Raw genomic sequence first — 27642 nt, 5'->3', positions numbered from 1 at the left:
ATTTTAGACTAATTTTATGATTCATATTAGGGGATAATTTACAACAACTAAACTAGGGTATATTTTACAACAACTTAAATCAAATAGACCACTCCAAAGAAACATTTATTTTAATAGTTACATGCTAACTCAACACAGTGACTATTCAACACACCTTTAAAAAGTGATATAAAGTCATTAAAAACGATGAAAAAAAAATCTAACCTAACCTAACCTACTTAATCTAGTTAATAAAGTTTTTGTTTCATCACTTTCTATGACTTTATATAACTTTTTAAAGATGTGATGAATTATCATTTTGATGATTTATCCGGTCACCTATTTTAATACATCCTGTTTTAGGGTGGTCCTTACTGCTAAATTCCATATGGAGAAAAATAAGTGTTGCTAATTTATTATGGATTCCTTTAAATTATTGGTAAGTCTTAACGAATGAATTAACAGGTTTCCCGATAAACTTTTAATAAATTATCACGATGTCGAAACACATTTTCATATACATAGTACAAAAAGTTTTTCAGTGGCGCGTAATTGAAAACAATTGCTTATAAAATTTATTATTGCATTATTTTTATTTTAAAGTAGACTGAATGCTGTAGAAATGAGATCTCTGAGGCGTATGTGTGGTAAAACCATGTATGATCGTGTGAGAAATGCGGAGATCCGCAAAGAGTGCAAGGCTGATGTAAGTTTAATGAGTTAAATCAAGAAAGGGACGCTTAGATGGTTTGGGCATGTAGAGCGAATGAGCGAAGAAAGGAGTGTAAGGAGAATATACGATGCAAATGTGAATGGTAGCGGAAGTCGGGACGCCCGAGGAAGACATGGCACGACCAAGTGAATCAGATACTCGAGTCGGGCCGTGTCAAGAGTCAGAATAATAGAAGAGTATGTATGAATGTGAATGAAGCAAGGAGTGTGTGCCAAGACCGAGTTATTTGACAGTCCGTCCTCTCTGCCCACCCCTACGGCGTGATGGTTAGTTAGTTAGTAATTTTTTTTTAATTTTCGAGGTTTCATGTGAAAGGCATTTATCTATCTAGTAGGTACCCACACTTTGGCAATTTGTAAGCGAGGATTTTACAGATAAATGAGTAAAACAGTTAGATTGTGGCATTTTATAGCTCTGCAAAGCCGTTTTCTTCTGGTAATGTTTTTAATGTTCCAAACTTTTGCACGCTTTAGTAATAAATAAACAATATCAAATTCTACTGTAATCTATAATCTGGAATTTATTCTAGAACAACTTGTTACGCAGTAGTTTCGATAGATCTGTTTAGTTAAAGTTAACGAATGACATTCGTGCCTTGTACTGCGCCGCGCGACGGACTCGTGCTCGCTTCTCTTACTCTTACACGGTTTGTGTAGTCGATAATAAAAACAATATTATCTAATCATTGCATGCTGAAATACGTAGTAGTTTTCTGCCCAGAACAGCCGGCTTCACAACATGGCAATACACGATAATCTTGCGCTATATTGCCCAGCAATACGTAAATCTTGACAGTAATGTAGTGAAACTGACATTATGGAACTAAGGCAGATCTACTGTGTCCAATGTCTTAAATTTGTATACACTCGTCCTTATAATTTCTGTAAAAATCCAAATCGTTCTAGCCAGAGACACAACATATGCATGTACACAGTGCCTCACTGCAAAACTAGGCTAGCCCAAAGACACATTAACTATATTGGCCCAAAATTGTTTAATTCCTTGCCGAGTTCCATCAAGATATGCCAAAACCTAAACTCGTATAAAATAAATGTCAAAAGCTGGGTAAAAAAGTATCTGGAAGTGAGAGAATTTTTTCTATAAGTTATACGAATATGATACCTATATATGATTATATGTTACCATCTAAATTTAAAAAAAAAAAAGTTTAACTTCTTTTGAACTCTTTTTTTATTAAAATAACCAAATGTACTATATTTTTTTTTCTTTATTCTTATCTCTTTTTTCATTTAAACCATAGATAATATAACCACCACTGTTTTAATTTTCACCTTATAATGCCCACGCACAGGCTTCGCCTTTGTGGGATTTTTTTGTTACTCCTTGTATTTTGTATAATTGTATATGTAACTGTATGTATCAAAAAAATTGACAATAAATAAAAAAAAATAAAAAAAATACCCTTGCAGGGTGAAAGCCAGAAAAAATCACCTTTCCGGAAAGACACTGCGTAAAAACTTGCTCGTTTAAAAGCCCTATTAATTCTATGTCGATCATTTGCGACACTTTTTAAGATTGTCGTTGGATGAAAAAATTCGCCGGCAGCTTTTGACTCGTTTCCCCCTCATTAGAGTATCACAATTTTATTGTATCCATCCTATATTTTGTCTAATATGATTTTATGAAAAGGACAAAATTTGTTATTTTCTCCTCTCTGCCTACCTCTGAGGAAACGGTGTTGGTTAGTTAGTTAGTATCTATCCCCGAAAAAGCTCTCATGACACTTTATTGAGGCCCCCATTGGCTAGAAAATTACGCTGAGAGATTTTTAAACTCCTAATGTGAACACAGCATTCTTTCTCAAACCGTTTTAAGTCTATTAACGAAGCTGCCTGTAAACTAAGCTGCCTGTAAAACTACATTTTAGTATTATTTAGCCAGGTCACAATTCGGAGGTTAGCGAAGGTTGTACAATATACATTCCTACGACTTCTCCACAAGAGTAAACAGTGATACTTTAGCAGGACAGTGCACGTCTCGATTCCGATATTCAATTAAATAAACTTGATTAAGTACTGTGAAAAAAGAAAATTATTTATTTTCCCTTATTTTTAAACCAGGAACATTAACCTTTAACAACTGAATTTATCAAAATATAGTGACAAATATCAAAATTGTTGATCAAACCCATTGATCAAAACGAATGACTATTGAGTAGTGTTTAGCGATGTTAATTTGGTGAAAGCATTCAAGTCTTGTTGTGTTGTTGTGTTGTTGTGTTATTATTGTGTTATTGTTTGCGATGTTGCATCACAAGAAGATGGAGACGTATTGGGAAGAAGACGAGGAAGTGTTGGGAGATATAATAGAGGAAGGACCCTTGGAGATACCGCCAGAGTATTATACGCACATGGTACATACAATTATTGTTTTTTGTTGTTGTTAAAATAATGTGGTAAGTCCATGTTTGAATTGTTTATGTGCAATCGTACTATTGCGATCTTTAAAATATGCATTCGATTGATGAATCTTAAGAATTTATTTATTATTATAAAACACGGATATTGCAATAATAATTTTAACAATTACAAATTACATTTTTATTAATTAAATAAACATAATATTTACGTAAAATTAAGGATTATATTTAATTTCCCCACAATGTCTATACATGACATGGTATTATAGAAGCCATTTACCTGATTTACTTTAACCAGTGATTCCTTAGGTTATTTATTAGGAGTTTATGTAACGCTAAATTCAACCCTTCTTCACCTATCGGAGTTTGACTACTATCGAAAGAACGCCGTAGAACTGCACAAGTTTCGAAGCCACGAGGTGCAGCTATTGTTGACTTATGATTTTTTTAGGTTTGAATTGTTTGTGTAATATCGGGCTATTACCGTGCACGAATTATGTTTTTGATTGTTGAATGTATACTGTATACATGGGATATGTATGCCCATATTCGAATTGACTGTTAAATTCTCAAATGATGTATTCGATTATTCAGTGAATAAATAGGATATCCATATTTGAATTGATTGTATAAAATCGGGCTATTGCCATGAACGAATTGTGTTTTTGATTGTTGAATGTATACTGTATACATGGGATATGTATGCCCATATTCGAATTGACTGTTTTTTTTTTTTTTTTTTTTTTAATGTATATTTTATTTAGTTATAAGAGTTTACATCTTATACCTAATATATTATTTTCTATGACTACTACAATATTATTTACTTCTTACATACTAAAATTTAGATTTAACAACATTGAGACATAATCCACGAAAAACTGCAAGACTTTTAGCTTCCTTAACAATTACCGGGAGTTCATTGAACATTTTAAAACCTTTATAATAAATATTGTTTTGTGTTTCTGATAAGTGTGTTTTAGGAAGCCTAAAATCGTTGCAGTTTCTCGTAGGATATAAATGAACTGCACTATTAATTCTAACATTCTTTGACATATAGTCAGGTAACATTTTATTTTTTAGCTTATAAATAAACACTAAGGTATTATAAACTAATCGTTGCCACACACTTAAAATATTGAGTTGACGTTGCATGGTTTTTATTCTGGTGTACCTGCTACAACACAGTATTGACCTCATGCCTCTGTTCTGGATTACTTCCATTCTCTTAATTTGGGTTTTGTTACTTAGAAATATTACACTTGTACAATAATTTAGATGGGATGCTACAGTGGTATTGTAGACCAATATCCTTGTTTTAATGTCCAATTTTCCTTTTATCCTACTTAAGAAATTAACCTTTTTCGCCATTTTTTAATTTAAAATTTCAAAGTTAGTGTTAAATTTTAACTTGTTATCTATTATGATTCCCAGGTATTTAATTTCTTTTACTTCTTCCATATTTTGATTGTCTATATTTAGGTCAGTATGTACGTTTAGTTTTTTCCCTAATACCATAAATTTACTTTTAGTTACATTTAATTTCAATTTATTTATGTTTAACCACTTAGATAATTCATTAAGTTCATTTTGTATTTTTGACAACGCATCTTCAATATTATTTGCTATAATATATAAAAGTGTGTCATCTGCAAAAAGTTTGATGGAACAGTACTTTAAGCACTTCACTATATCATTAATATATAAAATAAATAGGAGCGGTCCCAAAACAGATCCTTGAGGAACTCCAATGTTGATTTCTTGTTCTTCAGAGATAGTATCTCCAATTTTGGTTTTTTGTTTTCTATTTTTTAAGTAATCAATAAACCACTGCAATTCATTAGCACGGATTCCTATGTCCTTCAATTTCATTATTAGTCTTTCTCTGTCTATCGTTTCAAAAGCACGTCTAAAATCCAAGAACACTGCTATTGTGATTTTCTTCTGATCCATAGCTGTTTTCCATTCATTTATCACATAATTTATTGCTGTTTCACAGGAATATTTATTTCTAAACCCAGATTGTTCTTTTACTAGGATGTTATTTTTTTCTATACATTTACTCATCTGTTCTTTCACAATGCATTCTAGTAATTGTTCATATTTAGGCAATCCATTTATTGGTCTGAAGTCTTCGAAATTTTTAGCATTTATTATTTTGGGCACTGGTGTTATTATGGAGGTTTTCCATGACTGCGGAAAAATTCCCTTAGTCAGAGATTCATTTATTAGTGCAACTAATCTGTCTCCTATAGCTGGCAGTGCATCTTTGATTATGCTTATAGTAATTCCATCCGGCGATGATTTTGGTTTCATTGTTTTAATGATTTTCATTAAATACTCATTGTCAATTTTATTAAACCTGAAAATATTTTTATTCTCTCTTTTTTCCGATGATTGAGAAGAGGTATCTGCGACTAATGGAATACTCTTATTTATGTTTTCGACACTAAGTACAAAATTTGTGTTAAATTTTTGGGCTATTTTAAGTGTATCATCTTCAACTCCATCTGGAAACCGAACTTCCTTAATGTTTTCCCTCTGTTTGCCGCTTATAATTTCTTTAAGTGTAGTCCACATTTTTCTTGAGTCACTTTGAGAGGTAATTATTTTTTGCCTGATATACGAATTTTTGGTATGTTTTATTTCTGTACTGTACATGTTTCTAAGTTTCTTATAAGTTTCCCACCTTTCTTCAGTGAATTGTATTTTACAGGCTTTATAGGCTGTATCCCTTTGTTTTTGTAGAATATGTAGGGATTTCGTATACCATTTATTTGTATCTTTTAATATAATATTAGTTAAAGGCATTAGCTCATTTACTACTGTTTTCAGATGTCCTACTAGTTCATCGGCTTTTCCGTCTAAATTTCCTTGGGTATCGCAGATCCATTTTTTGTTTTGTAATGCTGTACACAATGTATCCTTATTATAGTTATTTTTTTTTCTATACATTATATTTCGTATTCCCTGTGGCTTCGGACTTGTGGTCGTTTCAAATATTGTTAATATATTTTCGTGGTCAGATATTTTTGGAGTATCCATAACATTAACATTCAAGTAAAAATGATTTGTTATGACTAAATCAATAATGCTTGCTGATGTATTTGAGATTCTAGTTGGTTTGGTCACAAGTTGTTTCATTCCTAGATAATTCACTAAACTCTGAAGTCTATTACTGTAGGTATTCTTGACTTTCATGTCAATGTTAAAGTCACCGGTTACATAAAACATATCTTGATTTTTCATGTTTTTACTACACCAACTTTCGAAAAAATCTAAGAATTTTGAATGGCTTTGGTTTGGTGAGTGGTATAATACAGCGTATGTTCCTTTAATAAAGTTTTTTCTTATTTGTACTGCCAGTATCCATGTATTTTTTTCATCAAACACTTCATTTGATATTATTTTAAAAGATATACCATTTTTAATAATCATTAGAACTCCTCCCGTATGCCGACTAAATGAATTGCATCTTACAGTTGAATACCCAATAAATGATACTTCAGAATCGTAAATATCACTGGTTATACATGTTTCACTTAACATTAAAATTTCTGGTTTCATTTCTTGTAATAAAACTTCAATTTCATTTACGTGGGCCAAAAGACTTGAAATATTTAAATAGTATACGTTTGTCTTTTTTTTTATCCTAAAAAATCAATTTTTCTCTTCTCCGATTCTATGTTTCTTTTGTAAATAGGACACTCTTTGCTCCATGCATGGTGATTATCATTCAAATTTAATGAAAGTTTTTCATTTGTCAGTTTGCAATTTACACATTTGATTTTTTCACTATTTTCCTGACAGTCTGACGTATCATGTTCATTTGAGCATCTTCCGCATGATTTTTTATTTTTACAAACGCCTGCTTTATGTCTGTATCCGTTGCAATTGAAACATCTCAAAACTGAGAGATGATCGAAGACAGCACATCTATTCCATCCAATATTTATCTTCGCTTCCTCTAACATTTTTGAGTGTGTTTTTCCATCTACTTCTATGAATACAGTAAAGTTATTGTTTTCACTACTTTTTTTATTTTCTTTTATAAATTTTACCGATATTTTTGAGTTTTCCTTGTCTATATAATCATTTTGCATCCTTATTTTATTTTCTATTTCTTCGGCGGTATATTTATCCGTCATTCCTATCACTTTTACTGTTGGATTCTTGGGTTTAGGAATATCAACATCATACCTATCCCCAAGCTTAGTGATAACTTCTTTTCGGATCTTTTTTGTTGCCTCTGTGTTTTTTAATTCCACTATAACTGATCCTTTTTTGAAATTCTTGATTCCGGCCACGCCCACATCAACTGGATCTATGTTGTTCTTTATGTCCTCTTGTGTTTTTGTGTTTTTTTGTTCATGATTTTTAGGTTTAATTATAACAATTGGTTCATGTTTCCTTAATTTTTCTTTGAAATGTTGTTTATCATCGAATTCAAGAGATTGACTGTGAAATTCTCAAATGATGTATTCGATTATTCAGTGAATAAATAGGATGTATAAAGTATAAAATCGGGCTATTGCCATGCTCGAATTAAGTATGCACATATTTCATTGTCTGATGTGCAAATGGGATGTATCTAACGATATACGAGTCTCTTTGGATATATTCATTTTTGTAGTGATTATGTACAACCGCACGGAGAAAAATTACTGATTAAAGTATTGCTAATTTATTAACAATCTCTTCAATTTATTCGTAACCCTGTTAAAAACGGGACTGCAGGCCCATAACGAATGAATTGATAGGTTTTATGTTAAACTTTTAGTGAAAAAGAAATGTTTTCGACGTCGGAACACGTGTTCATGAAAATAATTATATTTTTGCATTTCGTCATTATATATTACTCATGGCAAACGCAGGTGCATGACCACGTGTTCCGATATATTCGGAAAGAAGTAACATTTTATTAGGAAACGGCCTGCTATTCCGTTTTTCACAGGATTTTAGAACAGCAAACTTATTTTTGCCCGTGCGAGCTATTGCGAGATTAGAAAAATGAGATTGATTATTGACTGTATCCAAAAATGACCATAATTTAACACAATTAAATTTATTTTATACACCTTCATATATTTTTTCGACTCTATCAATCTATTTAATTCATTACACAATTAATCACATATACAATGGAACATCACGGGATATTATGATTCCAATTTCGAAAAGTCAAATTATAATAATTCAAATAATTTTCTGTTAAAATAAATATTATGTTATGTTGTACTTGTCTGAATTTGAAACACAGTTAGTTCCAATTTAAAAATTGACAGTTAAATTAAAAGCAAATCTAAGTTGTAGAGTTAATTGAACCATAGTTACAGACTGATAGACCAAATGTGCCCTCCATCTAACAAGATAAAGTAGACAAGTCGCATAGGTAACTCGGTCTTTTAGTCGCCGATGCGCTCATAAATAATAATAATATAGTAATAACGATTCCGCCTATGAAGATGTAACTAGGAGTGGCATCGAACCGTCCCAGATACAAAATAATAATAATTGTAACTAATTGTCCGTGACTGCCCCTCTCATAGCACACATAGGAAGTGGCCTTGGGAGGTTTTATCTGTACTAATTAAAGCGAAAAAGATGCATGTACCACTTGAGACATAGCGTGTTGTTTAGGACACAGACACCGACACAAACAGAAATTGCCTAGAAATGTGGTTCTTACCCTGTAAAAATCTCAAGAACCTCCGAAAATTTAAATTGGAAGCCACCTCTGGGCTGGAGCCCCAATATATATCTGATAAACTTATTTCGGCCGTCTGATTGACAGTCCGTTGTTAATAGACCGATTGACCCTGTAAAAACCTCAAGTACCTCCCACAGTTGAATTTGGAAGCCACCTCTGGGCTGGAGCCTCAAAATATCTGATAAATCTACTTCATCCGTCAGATTGACTATCCGTTGTTAACAGACCGATTGAACCTGTTTTTATAGGTTTTACCTCAAGTACATCCAACAATTGAATTTGGAAGCCACCTCTGGGCTGGAGCCCCAAAATATCTGATAAACTTATTTTTGCAGGTTAAGTCTGATCTACTGCTATTTCAACGGAGCTCGCTTGAGCTGGCTAGCAGCATTGATACCCGTTCACAGTTGATGTCGGCTTCATGAGAACGGGTCGTTTCTTTGACTCGTTTTTGTGTTAAGTCGGCTCACGTGTGGAACTGGCTACCGGCACCTCCTCCTTATAGTCCGAGCCTCTTCAAGTCCCGCATTCATAAAGCTTTTCCTACAGACCCTACCTTAACATAGTCCCCCTGTCTTTACACTGTACAGATATGGGCGCTCTTGGGAGGTGTAATACAAAAATAAAATATTAAAAAAAACTGATGTCGCCTTTTTTTTACATTTTTGGGGATGCAATGTGGAGGGCCTTTTTAAGGAAGAAGATACATGTATGGGCTTGTAGGAATCTGGGGGGTCAGTGTGTCCAGAAGTTACATATAACCCATAACTCTCACTGCAGTGCAAGGCGATGGATCGAAAGAGTCCAGGTAGAGGTGAAAGGATGTCCACCAACTGAATTCTCCCGATCCGGCCCGCCAAGCACCGCCACGACCTGAACAAACCTCACCCCATAAATCCGGACACCCCTAAACACTTGGGGTGATCTATGGCAGAGGATCCAATAAATGGTTCCCGGGGCGGCGGTACCCATACCCACCTACAAATTGAAAGTTAATTAAAAAAAATAATACCTTTTGTGTTTTAGACCCGAGACAGGTCATTGAAATTGATTATATTACCTATTCAAGAAAAAATTGATTATATCACCTGTTCAAGAAAGAATTGATTATATTACTTGTTCAAGAAAGAATTTATTACATTACCTGTTCAAGAAAGAATTTATTACATTACCTGTTCAAGAAAGAATTGATTATATTACCTGTTCAAGAAAGAATTGATTCGGGCAATTGGCACAGTTGATTTGGTAAACTCCTGAGTTTTCCATTTTATCCCTTTTATCTTTATTATTTATTAGGATTTTACCTAATGAATTTACATTATAGAATGCTGTTTTACAATTGTCTTTATTGGTTATCCTAGATATTTTTGTGGATATATCACCAATATACGGTATTTTAACCCATTGTTTTTTTGTGACATCATTTTCATTGTTGATTGTAAGACCTTGTGATATGATTGCCAGTGTGAGTTTTTTATTCTTTTTCTTTAATAAACTATCAATAAGTTCACTACTATATCCATTATTATTTGCTATGGTTTTAATAACATTGAGTTCATTATTATAATTTATACAATTCAGGGGTATATGTAAGAGTCTGTGAATGAGTGAGTTAAATACTGATACTGATAAAGATACGTAGATGACATTCTAATTATCTGGATGGGAACTCACAGACAATTAGATAACATCCAATTTACAATGGAAATGGGGGGAAATAAAATTAATTTTTTAGACATAGGTATTGAAATAATTAATAAAAAATTAGAATTCACAATTTACAGAAAACCAACATACAGCGACAACATTATACATAACACATCTAGACACCACATTTCTCACAAGTTATTATACAAGAAGTCGGGATTTATTTCAGTTCTGGGACTAACTACCATATGTATTCCTCATTGCCCAGAATACTTATGGAGGGAAATCTTCAATTTTTCACTTAACAAATACAAAAGATTGTTACCGAGGCAGTTTAGTTGTGTATAATAAAAACTGTATAATTTTTACCATTTAAAAGCCCCTAAAAAGTGCATTAATAAATAATTAAAGTAAGTTGTACAAAGTATGATAGTAAGTGTATAGTACATAACGCAATAAAATGGGTATGAAAGAAGGTAATAAGGTAAGTTGTACAAAGTATGATAGTAAGTGTATAGTACATAACGCAATAAAATGGGTATGAAAGAAGGTAATAAGGTAAGTTGTACAAAGTATGATAGTAAGTGTATAGTACATAACGCAATAAAATGGGTATGAAAGAAGGTAATAAGGTAAGTTGTACATAGTATGATAGTAAGTGTATAGTACATAACGCAATAAAATGGGTATGAAAGAAGGTAATAAGGTAAGTTGTACAAAGTATGATAGTAAGTGTATAGTACATAACGCAATAAAATGGGTATGAAAGAAGGTAATAAGGTAAGTTGTACAAAGTATGATAGTAAGTGTATAGTACATAACGCAATAAAATGTGTATGAAAGATTATGTAGGTACAATACAAGATTATGAAAAGTTATACAAAGGATTTCAATAAGATGTGAATGCACTAACAAGAGTATAAAAGAAGTACGTAGGTAATATGTACGTAGCGCAATGTGTAGTAAGCTTATTATAAATATTTTAAAAATAAACATGAACAGTAAAGCATGTTTGTAATTAGCAAACCTTTATTACTCCTGATTGGGTGTTTTCTAGGGCAGCTAAATTAATACAACGGTAAAAGGTGCACATGAATAAGAATATGAAAGATATTAAATAGGTACAATACATGCTTGCAACGGTGCATCATTCAATTATTTATATAACTAGCTGTTCCCCGCCACGCGTTGCTGTGTTATGCAGATAGAGAAACAATTGTGCATTTTGCTTTTACGTCCAACAGTGGAGTAGTTTTACGGAGACTGCAATGTTTTGTCAATATTTCAAAGTAATCGGTGAAAAACTTATGGAGATTAAAGATTTTGAACAAACAAACATTTCTATTTATATAGATATACTAATAATGTTAATGATGTTCTTAGAGCAATGTGATTGTTACTTATTACCATCCTGATATTAATTGGAATCTTGCAAGAGTTTTAAGAAATCCATTGTTAATGCGTCTTATTACTATTTCTTGCTTTTTAATAATTATATTTCCCTGATTTATATAGTGCTGTTTTCCTGAAAAATCACCTCAAGGGCACTAAACAAATATGTATATTTATGTTATGTTTAATTTTAAGAAAAAACTGGGTTTGATCATTTTACTAATGGATATTTTCCTTTGTTTCCAGGTTTCCCAAAATGGTCTGGAGGTGCTCACGGCGCTGATATCGCGGATGGGCTCAGATTTTGGCACTTACACGCCCACAGTGCTGCCTCATGTTATCGATAGGTAAGCTCTAAGCTGCTTTCCCATATTCAATAATTATTTATTGAAAGGCACTGCTTTGTGCTATATTCACATTGCCCATACGGTTGCTTTTAATCTAAAAGATAACATTAATTTATTTAGTTTTGGAATAACTTAAAGAGTAAAACCCCAAATTGTAATATTTAATCATTGAAGAAAATGTCAGCGACTCTCAAACGAAAATTTAAAACAGAATAATCAGAAAAAGATCGCATCTAGGAATGATGCATGTAGAAAAGTAAGTAGATGTCGTACATTAATATAAAAATGTATATATTTATCTAAATTACATTTAGTTCGGGAAGAATCTTGCATTCATTCACAAAGATAGCAGCCAATACAAATATGTACTAAGATAATGTTGGTAGTTCTTAGTCGAATTGTGATTCAGTTAAATATGACCAAAGGGGATAGGGTCAAATTAGCTCAGTGGTAGAGCAAAGCCTCAGCAGGGCTGAGGTCCTGGGTTCAATTCCTGGATGTGACTGAATCTTTTTCTGATTTTGCTCTTTCAAATTTTCGTTTGCGAGTCACTAATATTGTCTTCAATGATTAAAAGATAACAATTTGGGAGGCGGGTACGGGTACCATCGCTCCAGGATAACCAACACTTCTGCCATAGGTCACTCCAAGTGGAAAGCTGTGTTTGGTGACTAATCGGGATTGCCCGGGTTCATGAGGTGAGGTTTGTTCAGGTCTTGGCAGCGGATGCGTCTGTCCACCTATTACGTGACGGGCCGGATCGGAAGAGGCTAGTTGAGGGAGACCCTTTGATCGTTCTTTGCTTCGATAATGATCTTCTCCGTGCTCAACTTCTCAGTTTCGTGAGCCAATGTATCCATAGTGTCTCTGGATACGTTGCAGGCGTCTAGTCTGTTGATTTTATCTTTGATGACTAGCTCTCCTATAATGGATAGATTGGTGCAACAAACAATGCTATTTGAACAATTAATTCAAATATAAAAGATGAAAGAGGAAAAGTAAATAAAACTATGGCACAAAACATTTTCATCTCTTTTAAAATATAAAAGTAAATATACAAATTTAAAATATTAATTAACCTTTTCGGGAGTAAGTTATGTAAAGCTGGCCGTGCTCTGGGGAGTGAGTTTTTTTTACAAAAATAAAAATATATATTTTTTGATAAAATTTTATGATAGTATGCAAAATAAATAACAGCCAATATCTCTGTCGATAATGATGTAAAATGTTTAAAATTGGTATAAAGTAACAGTAATATGCCCATAGATAGCAATACGATGCATATTTACAGAATATGCATCGAATATGAATATGCAACCCCTGTCGTCCATAGCCGTCCATACTCCTTTGGCGAAAGTGTGTACCGTCGTCCATTAGCGTCCATACTCCCGGAAAGGTTAAACAGTGGATTATCAATAAAGTTCATGCAATAATTAGTCAACTGACCCAAATCTAAATGAAAAGTTTTCTAATCCCATTATTGTTGCCATTTGCAACCTGATTAAATTCATCAAATATTTTTGCTTCCAACTTTTAAAAAATATGTACCTATGGTTAAAATAAAATATTTGTGAACTAGCCTGTCTCGACACAGGATATTCCTAGTGAGATAGGCACCGTAAAAAATATGTGTACACATGTATAGATTTATCTAATAAATACATAATAATAAAAAACAAAAAAATAATACACTTCTTTCACCATAAATATTTACTTCTGGTTCTAATATCTAGTTCCATGTAATGCAAGTACATACATAATACATTCCAAAAAACCGAACATTTCCACAGCATGTCATCGATTCTACTAATATAAACCTATTTAAAGCTCGATTCGATTCTTATTTGGAGAGAATATAGGATTAACATATTTTAAAATTTAAAACAACCCAATTACTGTTACAATGACGGCCGGCATAGTCCAGTGGTAACGCATTGGACTGCCATTCCGAAGGTCGCGGGTTCGAACCCGGCGTGCGCAAATAAATTTTATTTGATTAATTTGTGTTATTTCACAATTAATTAATTAAAAATTAATTAAAATAATATATAGTATAATATATAGTATATTTGCGGCACGTTCCAGAGTGGAAGATACTACCAGTATCGCCCTGGTGTAAGACCACCATTCAGAATTGAAACGTTGCTCCAAATGGCTTTAGCCGTGTTTAGTGACTAGATCTGAATAGCCAGCTACTTCCCCACCTTCCTCTTTCCCTTCCCCACTTACCTTCAGCCTCACAACATCCCCCAATTGGGGATGCCATAGTCTCACTGGCTCCAGACGGGAGCAGTTGGGACTCTTGTGAGGTATTCACTATAAAAAAAAAAAAAAAAAAATTACTGTTAAATTATTGTCAAATCAGATCAGCTCATGCTCATCAGAAGAATACTGCCTGCTCATTACATAATAATAAAAATATGTTGCATATGCACAATCAAGTAAACTTGAGTCGGGCCATGTCAAGAGTGAAGAATAACAGAAGTGTATGTATGAGGCAATACAAGATTGTAAATGAGGCAAGGAGTGTGTGCCAACACCAAGAAGAGTTGTTTGGTGGTCCATCCTCTCCGCCTATCCCCGTAGAGAAACGGCGTGATGGTTAATTAGTTATTTGGTTAGTTTGCAAACCTCCAATGACACCGCTGATCAGGTTGAGTATTTCATTTGCTTTCTAAGCTTGGCTTGAAAGATTATATTGCTATCTCTTAGTAATCCTAAAATCCCAATCCAACTGATAACATTCCTGAGTATACTGAAATACTGGCCCTAAGACATTCTTCCATTTTGCTTCCAGACTGGGTGACTCCAAGGAGGTGGTGCGTGGGGCGGCGCGTGCGGCCCTATCGGCACTGTGGTCCAGCGGCTCCCTGGCTGGCCCGCAGCTGCTGTCGCGTCTCGGCGCTGCCTTCCGCCACAAGAATGCCAACATGCGCGAGGAGGCACTGCGCTCGTTGCGCGAGGCCCTCAACCAGTGAGTACATGCTAATGTATTTGTGTGTTAATGGACGATACAAGTCTTCACCGTCCGCAACCAGTGGGACAATGCCATCTCGAATTAGGGCACGTTGTGTGGGTGAAGGAAGTGAGGAAGGGAAGGAGATGGGAGAGAGGAAGGTTTGTATAATGTTTATATTGTTCACCTAAGTGATATCAAATCTCTAAGGTGAACAAATGAATGTATTTTTATTACACTTCGTTATGAAAATAATTGGCCTCCGATTAACCTTTGATGTTATAGTTTCAAATTTGCAACAATTTCAATCTAAAATTGCTTTTGTTTTTGTGTTGCAGACAAGGCAGCGCAGAACTTCAACTAAAGGCGGTAACACCTGCCATTGCTGCGCTCCTGGGAGATCCAAACGCCAACGTCAGGGATCAGGCCTCAGAGACACTACTGGAGATGTACAAGCACTTTGGTATGTTTTATTAAATAAGTACATTTTTATTATCTAAATTATGACTGATCTAAATTTGTCAGAACTTGTAGTAAGGTCTGTAGTGCTGATGAGACATTTTTCGATGGTAGTTAGATCCCTTCTTTACTGAAATCTCACCATCATTAAGGCTCTACATCTTAGGGTCTTCAAAAGCTCTCTACCTGCTGCAGTCCCTCACTCGCCTCCGTTTTGTAAACTTATTCAAACAAAAAACATGGCAGAACAAAACAAACCGAAACACATGCGACAGTGCTCGAATATGCAGGCTAACCAAAATAATTAACCGGTAATGGTAAAATGGTCAGCTAGACGGCAGTATAGTAGTAACTGGTAAGAGTAAGATAAACCAACCTGTCAGAGCTCGAGTACAGACACAGTGGACTGCTGAATTTGACATATGAATACCGGCAAATTGTTGAGCTTGATTTTGTGTTTTCAACTAGTAAACAAATGGCGAATTATAGGAGTTGTCGGATAAACGAGCGACGAATTACTGAGAGAGCAGTGTAGGTTATATTAAATTACAATGAATTAGAGGAATTATCGGATAAACGAGCAACGAATTATAGGAGTTTTCAGATAAACGAGCGACGAATTGCTGAGAGACTAGGTTATATTAAATTACAGTGAATTCCACTTTGGTTTCGATTTTCTAAATGTTTAAAATTTTGATCTATTTTCATGCGTTGATTGTCCAGTTATTAGGGAAAAGAAGTTGAGTAAATGAATAAACATCTGTGATGGTGTAAGTAATTGTGTTTGAAGATGTTTGGCGCATTTATAAAGTTCTCCCATTTAAAAATGCTCCATTTGATGAATTGACAGGAATTTAAAATTACAATTAAAATAGATTTCATTTTGCGCTGATTCTTAACAGCATTGTATTTATTTGTGCAGGTGAGAGGCTGCGTACAGACCTGCGCAAGATGGAGCTGCCCGCCAACAAGATGTCCGCGCTGGAGCAGAAGTTTGATGAGGCGCAAGGGGCGGGGCTCATGATGGCTTCGGCTATAACAAGTCAGTACAAATCACAGGATATTATAATTGTAGGATTTGTGAACCGGAAAGTATATATGTTTTAATATTTGATTCAGTATCATTGTCTTTCAAAAGAACAAACTTACCTATAGAATGTTAGTAAAATTGAAAAATTACAAAATCTTTGACGTCCTCCGTGGTCGAGGGGTAAGGCTCTCGACTAGCAAGCCGAAGGGCATAGGTTCAAATCCCGGGGTGCGTAACTAAATTTTATTTGATTTATTTGCGTTATTTCACAATTTATTCATAAAAAAATTTATAGTATACTTGCAGCACGTTTCAGAGTGGAAGATACTCTCAGTATCGCCCTGGTGTAAGACCACCATTCAGAATTGAAACTTTGCATGAAATGGATTAAGCCGTGTTTGGTGACCAGATATGAATAGCCATTTACTCTCCAACCTTCCTCTTGCCCATCTCTTTACCCTCCCCGCTACCTTCAGCCTCACAACATACCCCAATAGGGATGCCATAGTTTCACTTGCTCCAGACGGTTGTGAGCAGAGACTCGTGTGCGGCATTCACATAAAAATAAAAAAAATCCAATGACGTTAGGGGCCGTTCAAGTATTACGTAAGCAGATTTATTACAATTATTTACCCCCTCTTCCCTCTTGTCACCAAAAGTAAGCAAAGCTCTTACCCCCCCCTCCCAATTATTTGTGGGAATCCCCAAATATGTATTCGGTTTTCAAACATAGACAATGTGTGGGTTGCCAATGTGTAAAAAAAAAATAACTACTGCTGAGCAGTGCTGACGTAATCACTATCTCGACCCCCCACCCCCCCATGTCATCAAAAATAAGCAAAGCAAAGACCCCCCTGCCCCCCTATAGTGCTTACATAATACTTGAACGGCCCCTTACAAAAAAATACAAGAAAACTTATATTCATACTAATCGAACAAAAAATATAGCACCGCTCATGAAAAAAATAGCCATTCATAGAATATGTATATGAACGGGCCGCTAAAGTATGTCGCAAAAATGTTAAAAAGTTGCAATGTTTATTTACCCTGGAGTAAAATTTAATCTTACAATATTATTGCTTTGCTGTGACAATATAATGATAATTGAAAAAATCTTTATTAACTTCCGGCAAACATTATAATTCATTATGTACGGTAATGTAATAATACGGCTGATTAGTGTGCCTACACAATTTTGAATGAAGTGGTATAATTGCATTACAAATGCTAGATTTCATCAATTACGCGCTTTAATTGGATGTAATCAATTTTAATCGGCCTATTATTATGTAATCTCGTTCCGTCAATGTCTTCTGATTTATGGAATGAACCTTTTGTCATTCAAACAAATATGTTTTATGTTATTTATCTTCAAGTAAAAGAAGCCAACACAATTAAAGAACAATTCAATTGACCTGCAGTTATTTAGTTTTGGGATATGCCGTGTTTCGCTACCTCCCAACGTTTCGGACAGCATTACAAAGTTCATCATCAGGGCAGATATGTAAAATAAAAAAGTTAATATGTACTGAAAATGTGAGAATTATGTATGTTTCAATTTCAGAATGTTACACAATACATCATAACAGAAATTATACATAATAAATAATTTTTCAAATCCTTTCTTTTTATTTTCCAGGCGCCGCAAATAGCAATGATGAGATCGACAATATCCTGATGCAGAAGCCCGCCAAGCCGGTCAAGAGGACCTTCAGTATCCCTACGTCGGCTAAGAAGCCCACAGAACCCCAAAGTCAGGCTTCGACCGGTAAGATTTACTTCTTAGCCAAGATTCACAACTTTCTCATAAAACAGAACAGCTATCAATGATATTAAATATGCTACCTAAATGACACTCAAATGAGATTATTTGAAGTGGGCTCATTTATTTAGTATGGGAAGGCCCATTAAGGTATTTTGTATCACTGATTAAATTAGCTTGTTATACATGGTGTTTGAAAACTGGTGGTACAAGCGGGAAAGTTGTGAAGAATCCAAAAGAAACCAAGCATTTTGATTTATTATTCACTTTTTTCCTTTGTTTTCAACAAGTGAAGGGTTAATAAAACTTTTGGAGCCGAGTCACAATAAAAAAAAAATAAACAGCTGATAGTAATGACTCCGTTCTTTTCAAACAATAAATAGGTGATAGTAATTATCCCGTTCTTTTCAAATAAACATCTGATAGTAATGACCCTGTTCTTTTCAAACAATAAACAGCTGATAGTAATGACCCTGTTCTTTTCAAACAATAAACAGTTGATAGTAATAATAATAAATAATAATAATAATACTTGGATGACTTGTATAGCGCCGTTTTTGTGCAAAAACACCTCAAGGGCGCTGTAATGACCCCGTTCTTTTCAAACAAACAGCTGATAGTAATAACCCCGTTCTTTTCAAACAAAAAAGAGCTGATAGTAATGACCCCATTATTGTCAAATAGTTCTTTTCAAATTTGACCTAAAAAATTCCAACTTTGAATTCAAGTTCAAAAAATCAATTCTAAATGTTATGTAGCAGTTTCTCACTTGTACCACTAGTTTCCGGACACTATGTATGTGTTTATTTCGTTTTATCATTTATTTATCATTTTAGACTGGTTTTCTATTTTTTTTTATTGACTATTGCTATTAACATGTTTTTTGCAATGTTTATTTAATTTCCAGAAAGACAACAAATATTACGTTTGTTTTGGAAATGTATCCTATTTAATACCATTATCAATCAACCATTCATTATCATAACATAACATACCTTTGGTTGTGTTGTCCTTTATTCTTTGTCAAAATCATAATTTTAAGTTATGCGTTGGACGGAATGAAAAAATGCAGTTAAATACACAGTAGAATTTCACAAATCCGCCACTATCTGAGTAGGTACTATCTGAGTAGGTACTATCTGAGTAGGTACCATCTGAGTAGGTACTATCTGAATAGGTAGTAACTGAGTAGGTACTATCTGAGTAGGTACTATCTGAGTAGGTACCATCTGAGTAGGTACTATCTGAATAGGTAGTAACTGAGTAGGTACTATCTGAGTAGGTACTATCTGAATAGGTACTATCTGAGTATGTACTATCTTAGTAGGTACTATCTGAGTAATTACTACCTGAGTAGATACTAGAGTTTTTTTTAACCCCTCAAGTCTCTGGCACATTTTGTCAGAAGGTCACAGTATTTCTGCTTTGCAATAAAATCCGAATAAATGGAAAATTTTTGGTCATATCTGAAAACTAACAACTGTTTTTTTGAAAGTTGATGAATAAGCTTTAAAATTTTATTATTAGAAATTAACCTGAATTTTGTTGAAATATAAAAATTTTGAATGCAAAGTAAAAAGTTTTAAAAATGACTTGCCCATTTTTACCGAACTAAAATTACATACTGACAATGAAAAAAAAAACATTTTAAGTAAAAAAATGTATTACAAACATTATTGTTGCCTCCATTTTTTGTAGTTTCATATAAATCAATTAATCAATAATTCACGAGGTTTCATAATTTTTTCTCAAATTGCAGTCGGAACTTTTGATTTCATGGAAGTGTACATTTTAAATCTTCTGTTAAATTGATAATAATAATATTTAATTAATAATAAGAGTCAGAATAATAGAAGAATATGTATGAATGAGACGATTTATGAATGTGGCAAGGAGTGTGTGTCAGAATTAGATTGTTTGGCGGTCCATCCTCTCTGCCTACCCCTGAAAATCACCTCAAGGGCAATTAGTCTGAGGGATTACTGACCAGGTTTGCTGACCCTTCGTGTAAAACATATCAATTTGCAATAACCAACATCAACAGGTTTTATAGACTACGTAATGCCGGGTTTAGTGAGATTCTTCTGTAACAATCGTTCAATTCTGTATTTATTTTCTGCATTCTATCCATCGCATCATTACCAACACGTAACCAACTTGCTAACCCCCATATCAGTGTGTGTCGTTAACTAACTCTGGTTGTGTGTGGTGTCTGATTTATTTGGGCACGGCTTGGCGCAAACAGGAGGCAGCGAGTTCCAACGGCGCGCCACCACCGCTGTCTGTAGCGCCGGTCTGCCACAGCCTACGCGACGTACGGGATCTAGCGGTTTGTATACACATACATTTTTAATAGGTATAACTATGTCGTAATAATATTTTTATTTGTTGATATGTGTGTAGTTTAGTTCAAATAGTATTAATATATACACGCTGGAAGCCGCCAAATAAATTATAAGAAATTATTGATGGTTATTTTTTTACATGGTATGAAATCATTGGTCATTGTTTATCTAATATTGGTTTTATTTGAACAGTGGATACTTCAGCGGGAGCCGTGACCTCGGAGGCGTTTGAGGCGCAGTTCTGCACAGTGCCGGCCGTGGCGCTGTATAACGCCCGCGATCTGGACGATGTCTGCCGCCTTGCCGCATCCGTGGTGGGCGACAAGAACGCCGACTGGGAGAAGCGGATAGACGCGGTGAGTCTCACACGAGGACCTTGCTAACCACACTTTCAATTGCTTTTTGAATTCTCCTCTGTAGTAGCAGCAGTAATAAGTTGATGAATTTATAAAATCTACCTCTTAGAATAGTTAGGTTTCTGACACAACAGTCGCACGATAATAGGCTCTAGATAAAGTTACTTTATAGTTAATTATCTCATCAAATTGCTGTACCAGGAGGAACCGTGTTATAAGGTCAAATTGTCTGTGGGTGTTTCTCGCTTATCCACGTCTAAAAGCGGACAATCAAAAAAATTTATCAACTCCTGCCAATTTGTACAAAAATGCCTTTTGGCGTCTCCCGCGCTCTAGCCATAGTAATGCAAACATACTTTAAAGTGGCCCCCTCAAAGAAGTGTTAAGGTTTTATAAAAAATTCGAAATTTTGAATGTTGAAAAAAATTCGAAACAATCGTCTACCTACGTTTAACCAGCCATCGCACATATCCTAGAGCGATGAGACCTAAATATGGGTACACACTGTTTGACTGGTTAAAAGTATAAACTATCATATCAAAGGAAAGTGTAAATCATTAAAAGGAAGTGTAAGGTCATCAATTGCCTCCAAAGGAAACGATGGACTGATAGAAAGCATCACAGCAACAGTGGTGACGTTAATGTTGTTGTCATGTAAATTAGTACATGCGTATCATTGTTGTAACCTCTCCTTCTTTCTGATAAACGCCGCATGTAACTATTCAAATAGTATGATAATAAGTGATTGTTTTTGTTTGCAGTTGAAGAAAATTCGGGCGCTATTAGTTGCAAACGCCCACTCCCTCTTCCCGGTGGAGTTTGCGGCCCAGCTCAAGGAGATGTCTGTGCCATTTCTAGTCGTTATTAAAGAATTGAGAAGTCAGGTTTGTAATACATAATAATAATAATTCTATTATTGTCCTGTCTGTGACATCAGTTTTCTTTTGAATCGGTATAGATTGTACTCAATCGGTATGGATTATCTAGTGAGGTTGAGTTGATTTGGTCGATGATACAATCAAAAGGCTGTACTATGTCCTCTACAACACTAGTCTTTCACGCATTCAGTATTGAATTGCTTAGGAATAATTTGTTCTGCACGCGATATGAAGAGGGGGATGAGTTGAAAGATGATTGGTCAACCTTCTTCATTGTTTTCCCCAATGAGTTTTCGATTGAAGATGAATTGAATTTTGTTTCAGGTGGTTCGAGAAGCCTGCATCACAATAGCATTCATGGCCAAGACGCTGAAGAGTAAACTGGACCAGTTCTGTCTCTACATTCTGGCGGAGCTCATCAACTTAGTTCCCAACTCGGCCAAGGTAAAATAAAAATAATGAGCTCTAGAACGCAAGTAAAAGAATGTGCGCTTTCTGTGCATGTCTCTTGCCATGCACAGAAAGTTTGCTAGCACTCGTTGGTGGTTTTACCATTACACCTTTAGCCCGCACCTTGAACTTTTGCATCTGGGCACATATATGTCTTCTTTGGGTCTTTGGATGCAGAAGACGTAAATCGAAAGAATAAAGTTATTTTTATACATAATAATATATATTTTTATTTCCACAGGTCATATCGTCTGGCGGTACGATTGCCATTAAATATGTGGTACGTTACGTACAATCTCCCCGCCTCATCCCCATCCTGATGCAAATGATGACAGTTTCCAAGGCTAAGGAGATCAGGGCGTGCCTCGGGTAACTATCACTAAAAACCCACTTCACTAATGCAACAGGGTAAAGGTAAGGACACACTTGACCCACATTCACAACGTAAGCATTAAGACATCTGGACAACTTACAATCATTTTCTATGAAGATACACGCTTTAGAAACACACTTGTCACACGCAACGCAATCCAACGCTCCCCATGCAATGCAGATCTGTGCTGTCCAATGGGACGTGTTAAAAAAAGATGGCGGTGGAGAAGGGCCTTCTAACGAGTTGATTTGATGTAAGGTTATGTTTGTTTATTGACATTTATTGCTAGTTTCGTTGTTAAAATAGGAGATTAGCATCGCGTGCGTAGGACAAGTGTGCACATCAGCCTGGGGACATAGAATTGCATACGTTGCTTAAGTGGACCCAGTGTGTCCTTACCTTCATACTTTATTGCTGCGGCTATTAACAATTAACCCTAGGAATGCAGGACTTTTTTCTACATAACACATACGCACACATAGTATGAATTTTGTTTCATTTAGCTTAGGCCAGTGAGACCACGACTTCCCCGTATGTTGTGAGGCTGTGGGTAGTGGGGAGGGAAAGGAGGTAGGAATGAGGAAGGTGGGGAGGTACCTGGCTATTCAGATCTGGCCACCAAACACGGCTAAAGCCATTTCAAGCAATGTTTCGATTTTGGATGGTGGTCTTTCAACAGGGAAATAATAGTATCTGATAGTAATGAATAAATTGTGAAATGACACAAATGAATCAAATAAAATTTACTTGCCCACAAGGATTGAGGTCTGGTGGTGGATGACGAGGGACCGCAGAAAGTGGAGAACATTAGTGGAGGAGACTCAATCCCGTCTTGGAATGTAGTGCCGCGATGATGATATTAAAATAAAATATAATGTTCAGAAGTCTTACTTCTAATGTGATGATGCCCTTTATTTGAAGGCAGATAATATAAAAAGTCCCTTTCTTCTTCTTCCAGCGATATTCTGTGCACCCTGCTGGAGACATGGAGTCCGGCCACCCTGGAGCGGCAGCAGGCCGTCGTCAGGGACGCCATCAAGAAGGGATGCTCTGATGCAGACAACATGACCCGGGTCCACTGCAGAAGGTACACTATACACTACCATAAGTGTTAAAGATTCACCGCACAATCAAATTATTGTAGATGTTTATATTTTTTATTGAATGTAATGTAATGAACAAAAACAAATATTATGTGTTATGTAACAAAAATAGCACAAAGGCAAAGCTTTTGCGTGTTTTAAATTTTACACAAATGATAAAGAACCATTAATTTATGGTTAATGGTTGTTTATCAATTATGTATTTATAAATTAGTTGTGTAAAATTTGAAATACTTTTATTAGTAAGACTAGGGGTGCGAATTGTTCTAATCAATAGTTTGACGATTACAGGGCATTCTGGCTGTTCAAGCGCCACTTCCCTGCGGCCGGCGAGGCTCTGTTTCTGCAGCTGGACGGCGCCGCTCAGCGCGCTGTGGAGAAGGAAGGGGGGGCGGGAGCCGGGTCGCGCCACGGCTCCAGCGACAGTCTGCACCAGTCCACCCCACAGCCTCCATCTTCCATGCCCCGCCCGCTGTACGGTAAGTCTGCGCCATTGGGCTGCTAACATTATTAGTTTCACCTCTGCCTTATTCTGCTCATCTCGCTCCATCATATTTTCCCCTTTCTATCCAACAATCTTTAATAAAATGTTTATATTTTATTTTCAGATAGGAAAATGTTGACAAGCACAAGGAGTCCATCCGCCAGTATAACAGGTCAGTTACATGCATTGTGTTTTATTCTGGTACATACCTCCAATATAATAATAACACCCTGCGAATTTAAAGCGCACATGACCTAAGAAACTATATTTTCGTAGGAAATGGACCCTCCTGTAATCGCCACTTTTATACTTTAAGACTCTTTCTGATTCAGTGATATTCTATTACCACCTGTGTACAATCTATCTATACATGGGCGGCGTGGTGGCGTGGCTCTGTTTATATACAAATGTATAACTTTATTCAGAGATTGATGGAATTTTCCACACTTGACTTTCAAAACAGGTAAAGCGAAGGTGGCTGTCTACGCACCCCCACCCCCCTTTTCTCACCCCTTAAAGCAGAACTTTTATACTTCTTGATGAAATTTGTGACCATCAAAATAAGAGGAAAATTAGGTACAGTCTACATCTGATTTTGAAAAACTACTTAAAGCCAAGAACTTCTGCTAGTTCATAGTAAATAATATAAAAAAGTTTTATTGTTTGACTAAAATAATTTTTTTGGCACCTAAAGTAGTATTGACAATCAGCGCCATTTTGAATTTTCGATGGTAAATTGTGATCAGTTGACAAGCATATTCAAGTTGTTATGCTTGTCGGCTGATCACAATTTACACAAAAGCTGAAACAAGCCTAGAATCAAAAAATTCAAAATCGTTGTTTTGATGGTAAATAAAATGTGATGACGTTTGGAGCACATTAACTTTAACCTATCTATCTATTTATTTATATGATGGTTTCTCTTGTTTCCTGCAAATCTAACGGATGGGTAACGTATACCTTTATTATCACTGTTACTATCACAATGCCCCAGCCTCTGCGGAGAATCTGAGCCAGTGTGGGGCGACCCCCGTGGGCGGAGGTGCCGGGGGCTCCGGCTCGGGGCTGGGCAGGACAGGCTCCTTCCGCAGGACCCCCGGGTCGCCCCGCAGGAGGCTGAGTCACGATAGGACCAATATTCCCCTTCCAACCAGAGGTTATTAGGCACCTGAATTATACATGAATATTACACTGAGGGGAATAAATCCTATCATTACGTATCCCAGCTTCTACCGTAGAACCCTGTTAATTCAAAATCCATGGGACCAAAACTTCGAATTGTCGAATTCCCGACATTTTATGAAAAAAAAATCTATTTACTAAAAAGTTGAGTTTCATGGCCGGCCAATCAAATTGAAGTAGGTGTTTGAAGTAAAATTGTAATGATATCACTTATTCTCGCATAAATTGAGTTTTGCGGCCGATTACCGTCTTGGCCAGTCCTTGCAAATTAGTTTTAAAAGTAAATTTGTAAAAATACGACATATTTCTGTGTAAATAGAATTGTCGCGGCCTATTTACCATTGCGGCCTGATTTAGATATACAAAATAATAATAACAATTACGACAATGTATAACTTTGTAAATCAAATTGTCCTGTCAGATTCAGATATACAAAATTACAAACACTATTAAATCGAATCTATTCAAATTAAAGCTTCCTTTTCCTTACTATTCAGTCATCAGTATCCAATGTAAATCCAATCACCTAGGTCATCATTATCCAATGTAAATCCAATCACCTAGGTCATCAGTATCCAATGTAAATCCAATCACCTAGGTCATCAGTATCCAATGTAAATCCAATCACCTAGGTCATCAGTATCCAATGTAAATCCAATCACCTAGGTCATCATTATCCAATGTAAATCCAATCACCTAGGTCATCAGTATCCAATATAAATCCAATCACCTAGGTCATCAGTATCCAATGTAAATCCAATCACCTAGGTCATCAGTATCCAATGTAAATCCAATCACCTGGGTCATCAGTATCCAATGTAACCTATTGCACCAACCTACCCCAATCTATCCCTTATTCCATAAAGCTTCCATGATCTTATTGTTATTTGTTTTTGGGGTGTTATGCCGTGTTGCGCTAACTCCTTCTTTAGCCAACGTTTCGGACAGCATTGCAGTGTCCAAATAACACATCTGCCCTGATGATGGACACTGCAATGCTGTCCGAAACGTTGGCTAAAGAAGGAGTTAGTGCAACACGGCATAACACCCCAAAAACAAATAAAAATAATACTTTTGGCCGTGAAAATCTTAAATCATATTTCCATGATCTTATTTTATATTATACTTTATCCTTGATTATACCTGTCCATTATAACCTCCCCTACCTAACCCTTATTCCAGAATCCCTCCTAACCCTGGTTCTGGAGGTAAAGGCCATACAGCCTCTGCAGGCCATTGACCTAGTAGATTGCCACCTCAGTTTGGAAGAACTGCACCTCTTGACCAAGAAGGACCAAGGACCACTTTCCGCGCGTTCTTGGGAAGGAGGCCAGTCTGCATTTGGAATTAATAATCCTTACTCATTAATGTATTTTCACCTGTACGTTGAAGTGACCAACACATACTATAATTGTGCCTATTGTTGCAGACATATACACTTTTGACAGCGATGTCTTTAAGCGTCAGCCTTTTGTCTTTCCTATTCTTTTTTTATTGCATTAAAAATAAACTATTTTCAATTTCTCTGAAATTTTCTTTTCTCTAATAACATGTTTGCAAACGTGCTGTATGCAAGCAATGCATCTTTATCATGAGTACCATCAACATTTTTTGCGATACCTATGGCAATAATAAAGCAGATACTTTAATAGTACACAAATGTTAATCCTGTACAAATCACAAGTGTGCCCCACTTGTTGGCAGCCACCTCTGGCCTGGAGCCCCAAAATACCCGGGCGGTCCGTTTGATAGATTTCCCTATTTTAACAAATGGATTGCAATCTTTAGAGGTACTAGCGAGGCATCATTGATTCCTTAGGCACCGGTGCATAGCCAGAAACATGCCCAATGCTTGCCCAACGCACTTATCCAATTGCACACGGTTTAAATGTGTCACACGTGAACGGGTCGTTTCTACCACTCTTCTTGTGGAACGATTTGTCGGCCTTTGTGTCACTTCCCTCTTACAACATGGGTCTCTTCAAGACCCACTTTCACTCCTTCTTCTCCTCAAAAGGCCATCCACACAGCACCTTCAAAGATGACATAGGCCCTGAGAGAAAAAAAAATGACATT

General features: G+C 35.7%; 1 protein-coding gene across 10 annotated transcripts in view; it reads left to right on the top strand.

Annotated features, from left to right (window-relative positions):
* chb (CLIP-associating protein) overlaps positions 1-27642 on the top strand; it is a 106969-nt gene that overhangs the window by 52953 nt on the left and 26374 nt on the right. For 5 of the 10 annotated variants that reach the window (XM_089648073.1, XM_089648075.1, XM_089648071.1 and 2 more), the window contains exons 4-17: positions 12088-12188; positions 14986-15162; positions 15483-15607; positions 16526-16645; positions 18273-18401; positions 20641-20724; positions 20933-21096; positions 21858-21980; positions 22299-22418; positions 22666-22793; positions 23756-23884; positions 24192-24379; positions 24509-24556; positions 25379-25540. In XM_089648073.1, coding sequence (XP_089504199.1) covers positions 12088-12188; positions 14986-15162; positions 15483-15607; positions 16526-16645; positions 18273-18401; positions 20641-20724; positions 20933-21096; positions 21858-21980; positions 22299-22418; positions 22666-22793; positions 23756-23884; positions 24192-24379; positions 24509-24556; positions 25379-25540 — 1798 coding nt within the window. Of the gene's footprint in view, positions 1-2679; positions 3087-12087; positions 12189-14985; positions 15163-15482; positions 15608-16525; positions 16646-18272; positions 18402-20640; positions 20725-20932; positions 21097-21857; positions 21981-22298; positions 22419-22665; positions 22794-23755; positions 23885-24191; positions 24380-24508; positions 24557-25378; positions 25541-27642 lie in introns of those variants that run through there. The other 5 variants (XM_089648081.1, XM_089648080.1, XM_089648077.1 and 2 more) reach the window with 4 other exon arrangements.

Source organism: Hesperophylax consimilis, chromosome 27, assembly GCF_061612785.1.
Source record: "Hesperophylax consimilis isolate HC1 chromosome 27, BYU_Hcon_1.0, whole genome shotgun sequence".
NCBI classification, from domain to species: domain Eukaryota; kingdom Metazoa; phylum Arthropoda; class Insecta; order Trichoptera; family Limnephilidae; genus Hesperophylax; species Hesperophylax consimilis.
This window is presented reverse-complemented; position numbering and strand designations above follow the sequence as displayed.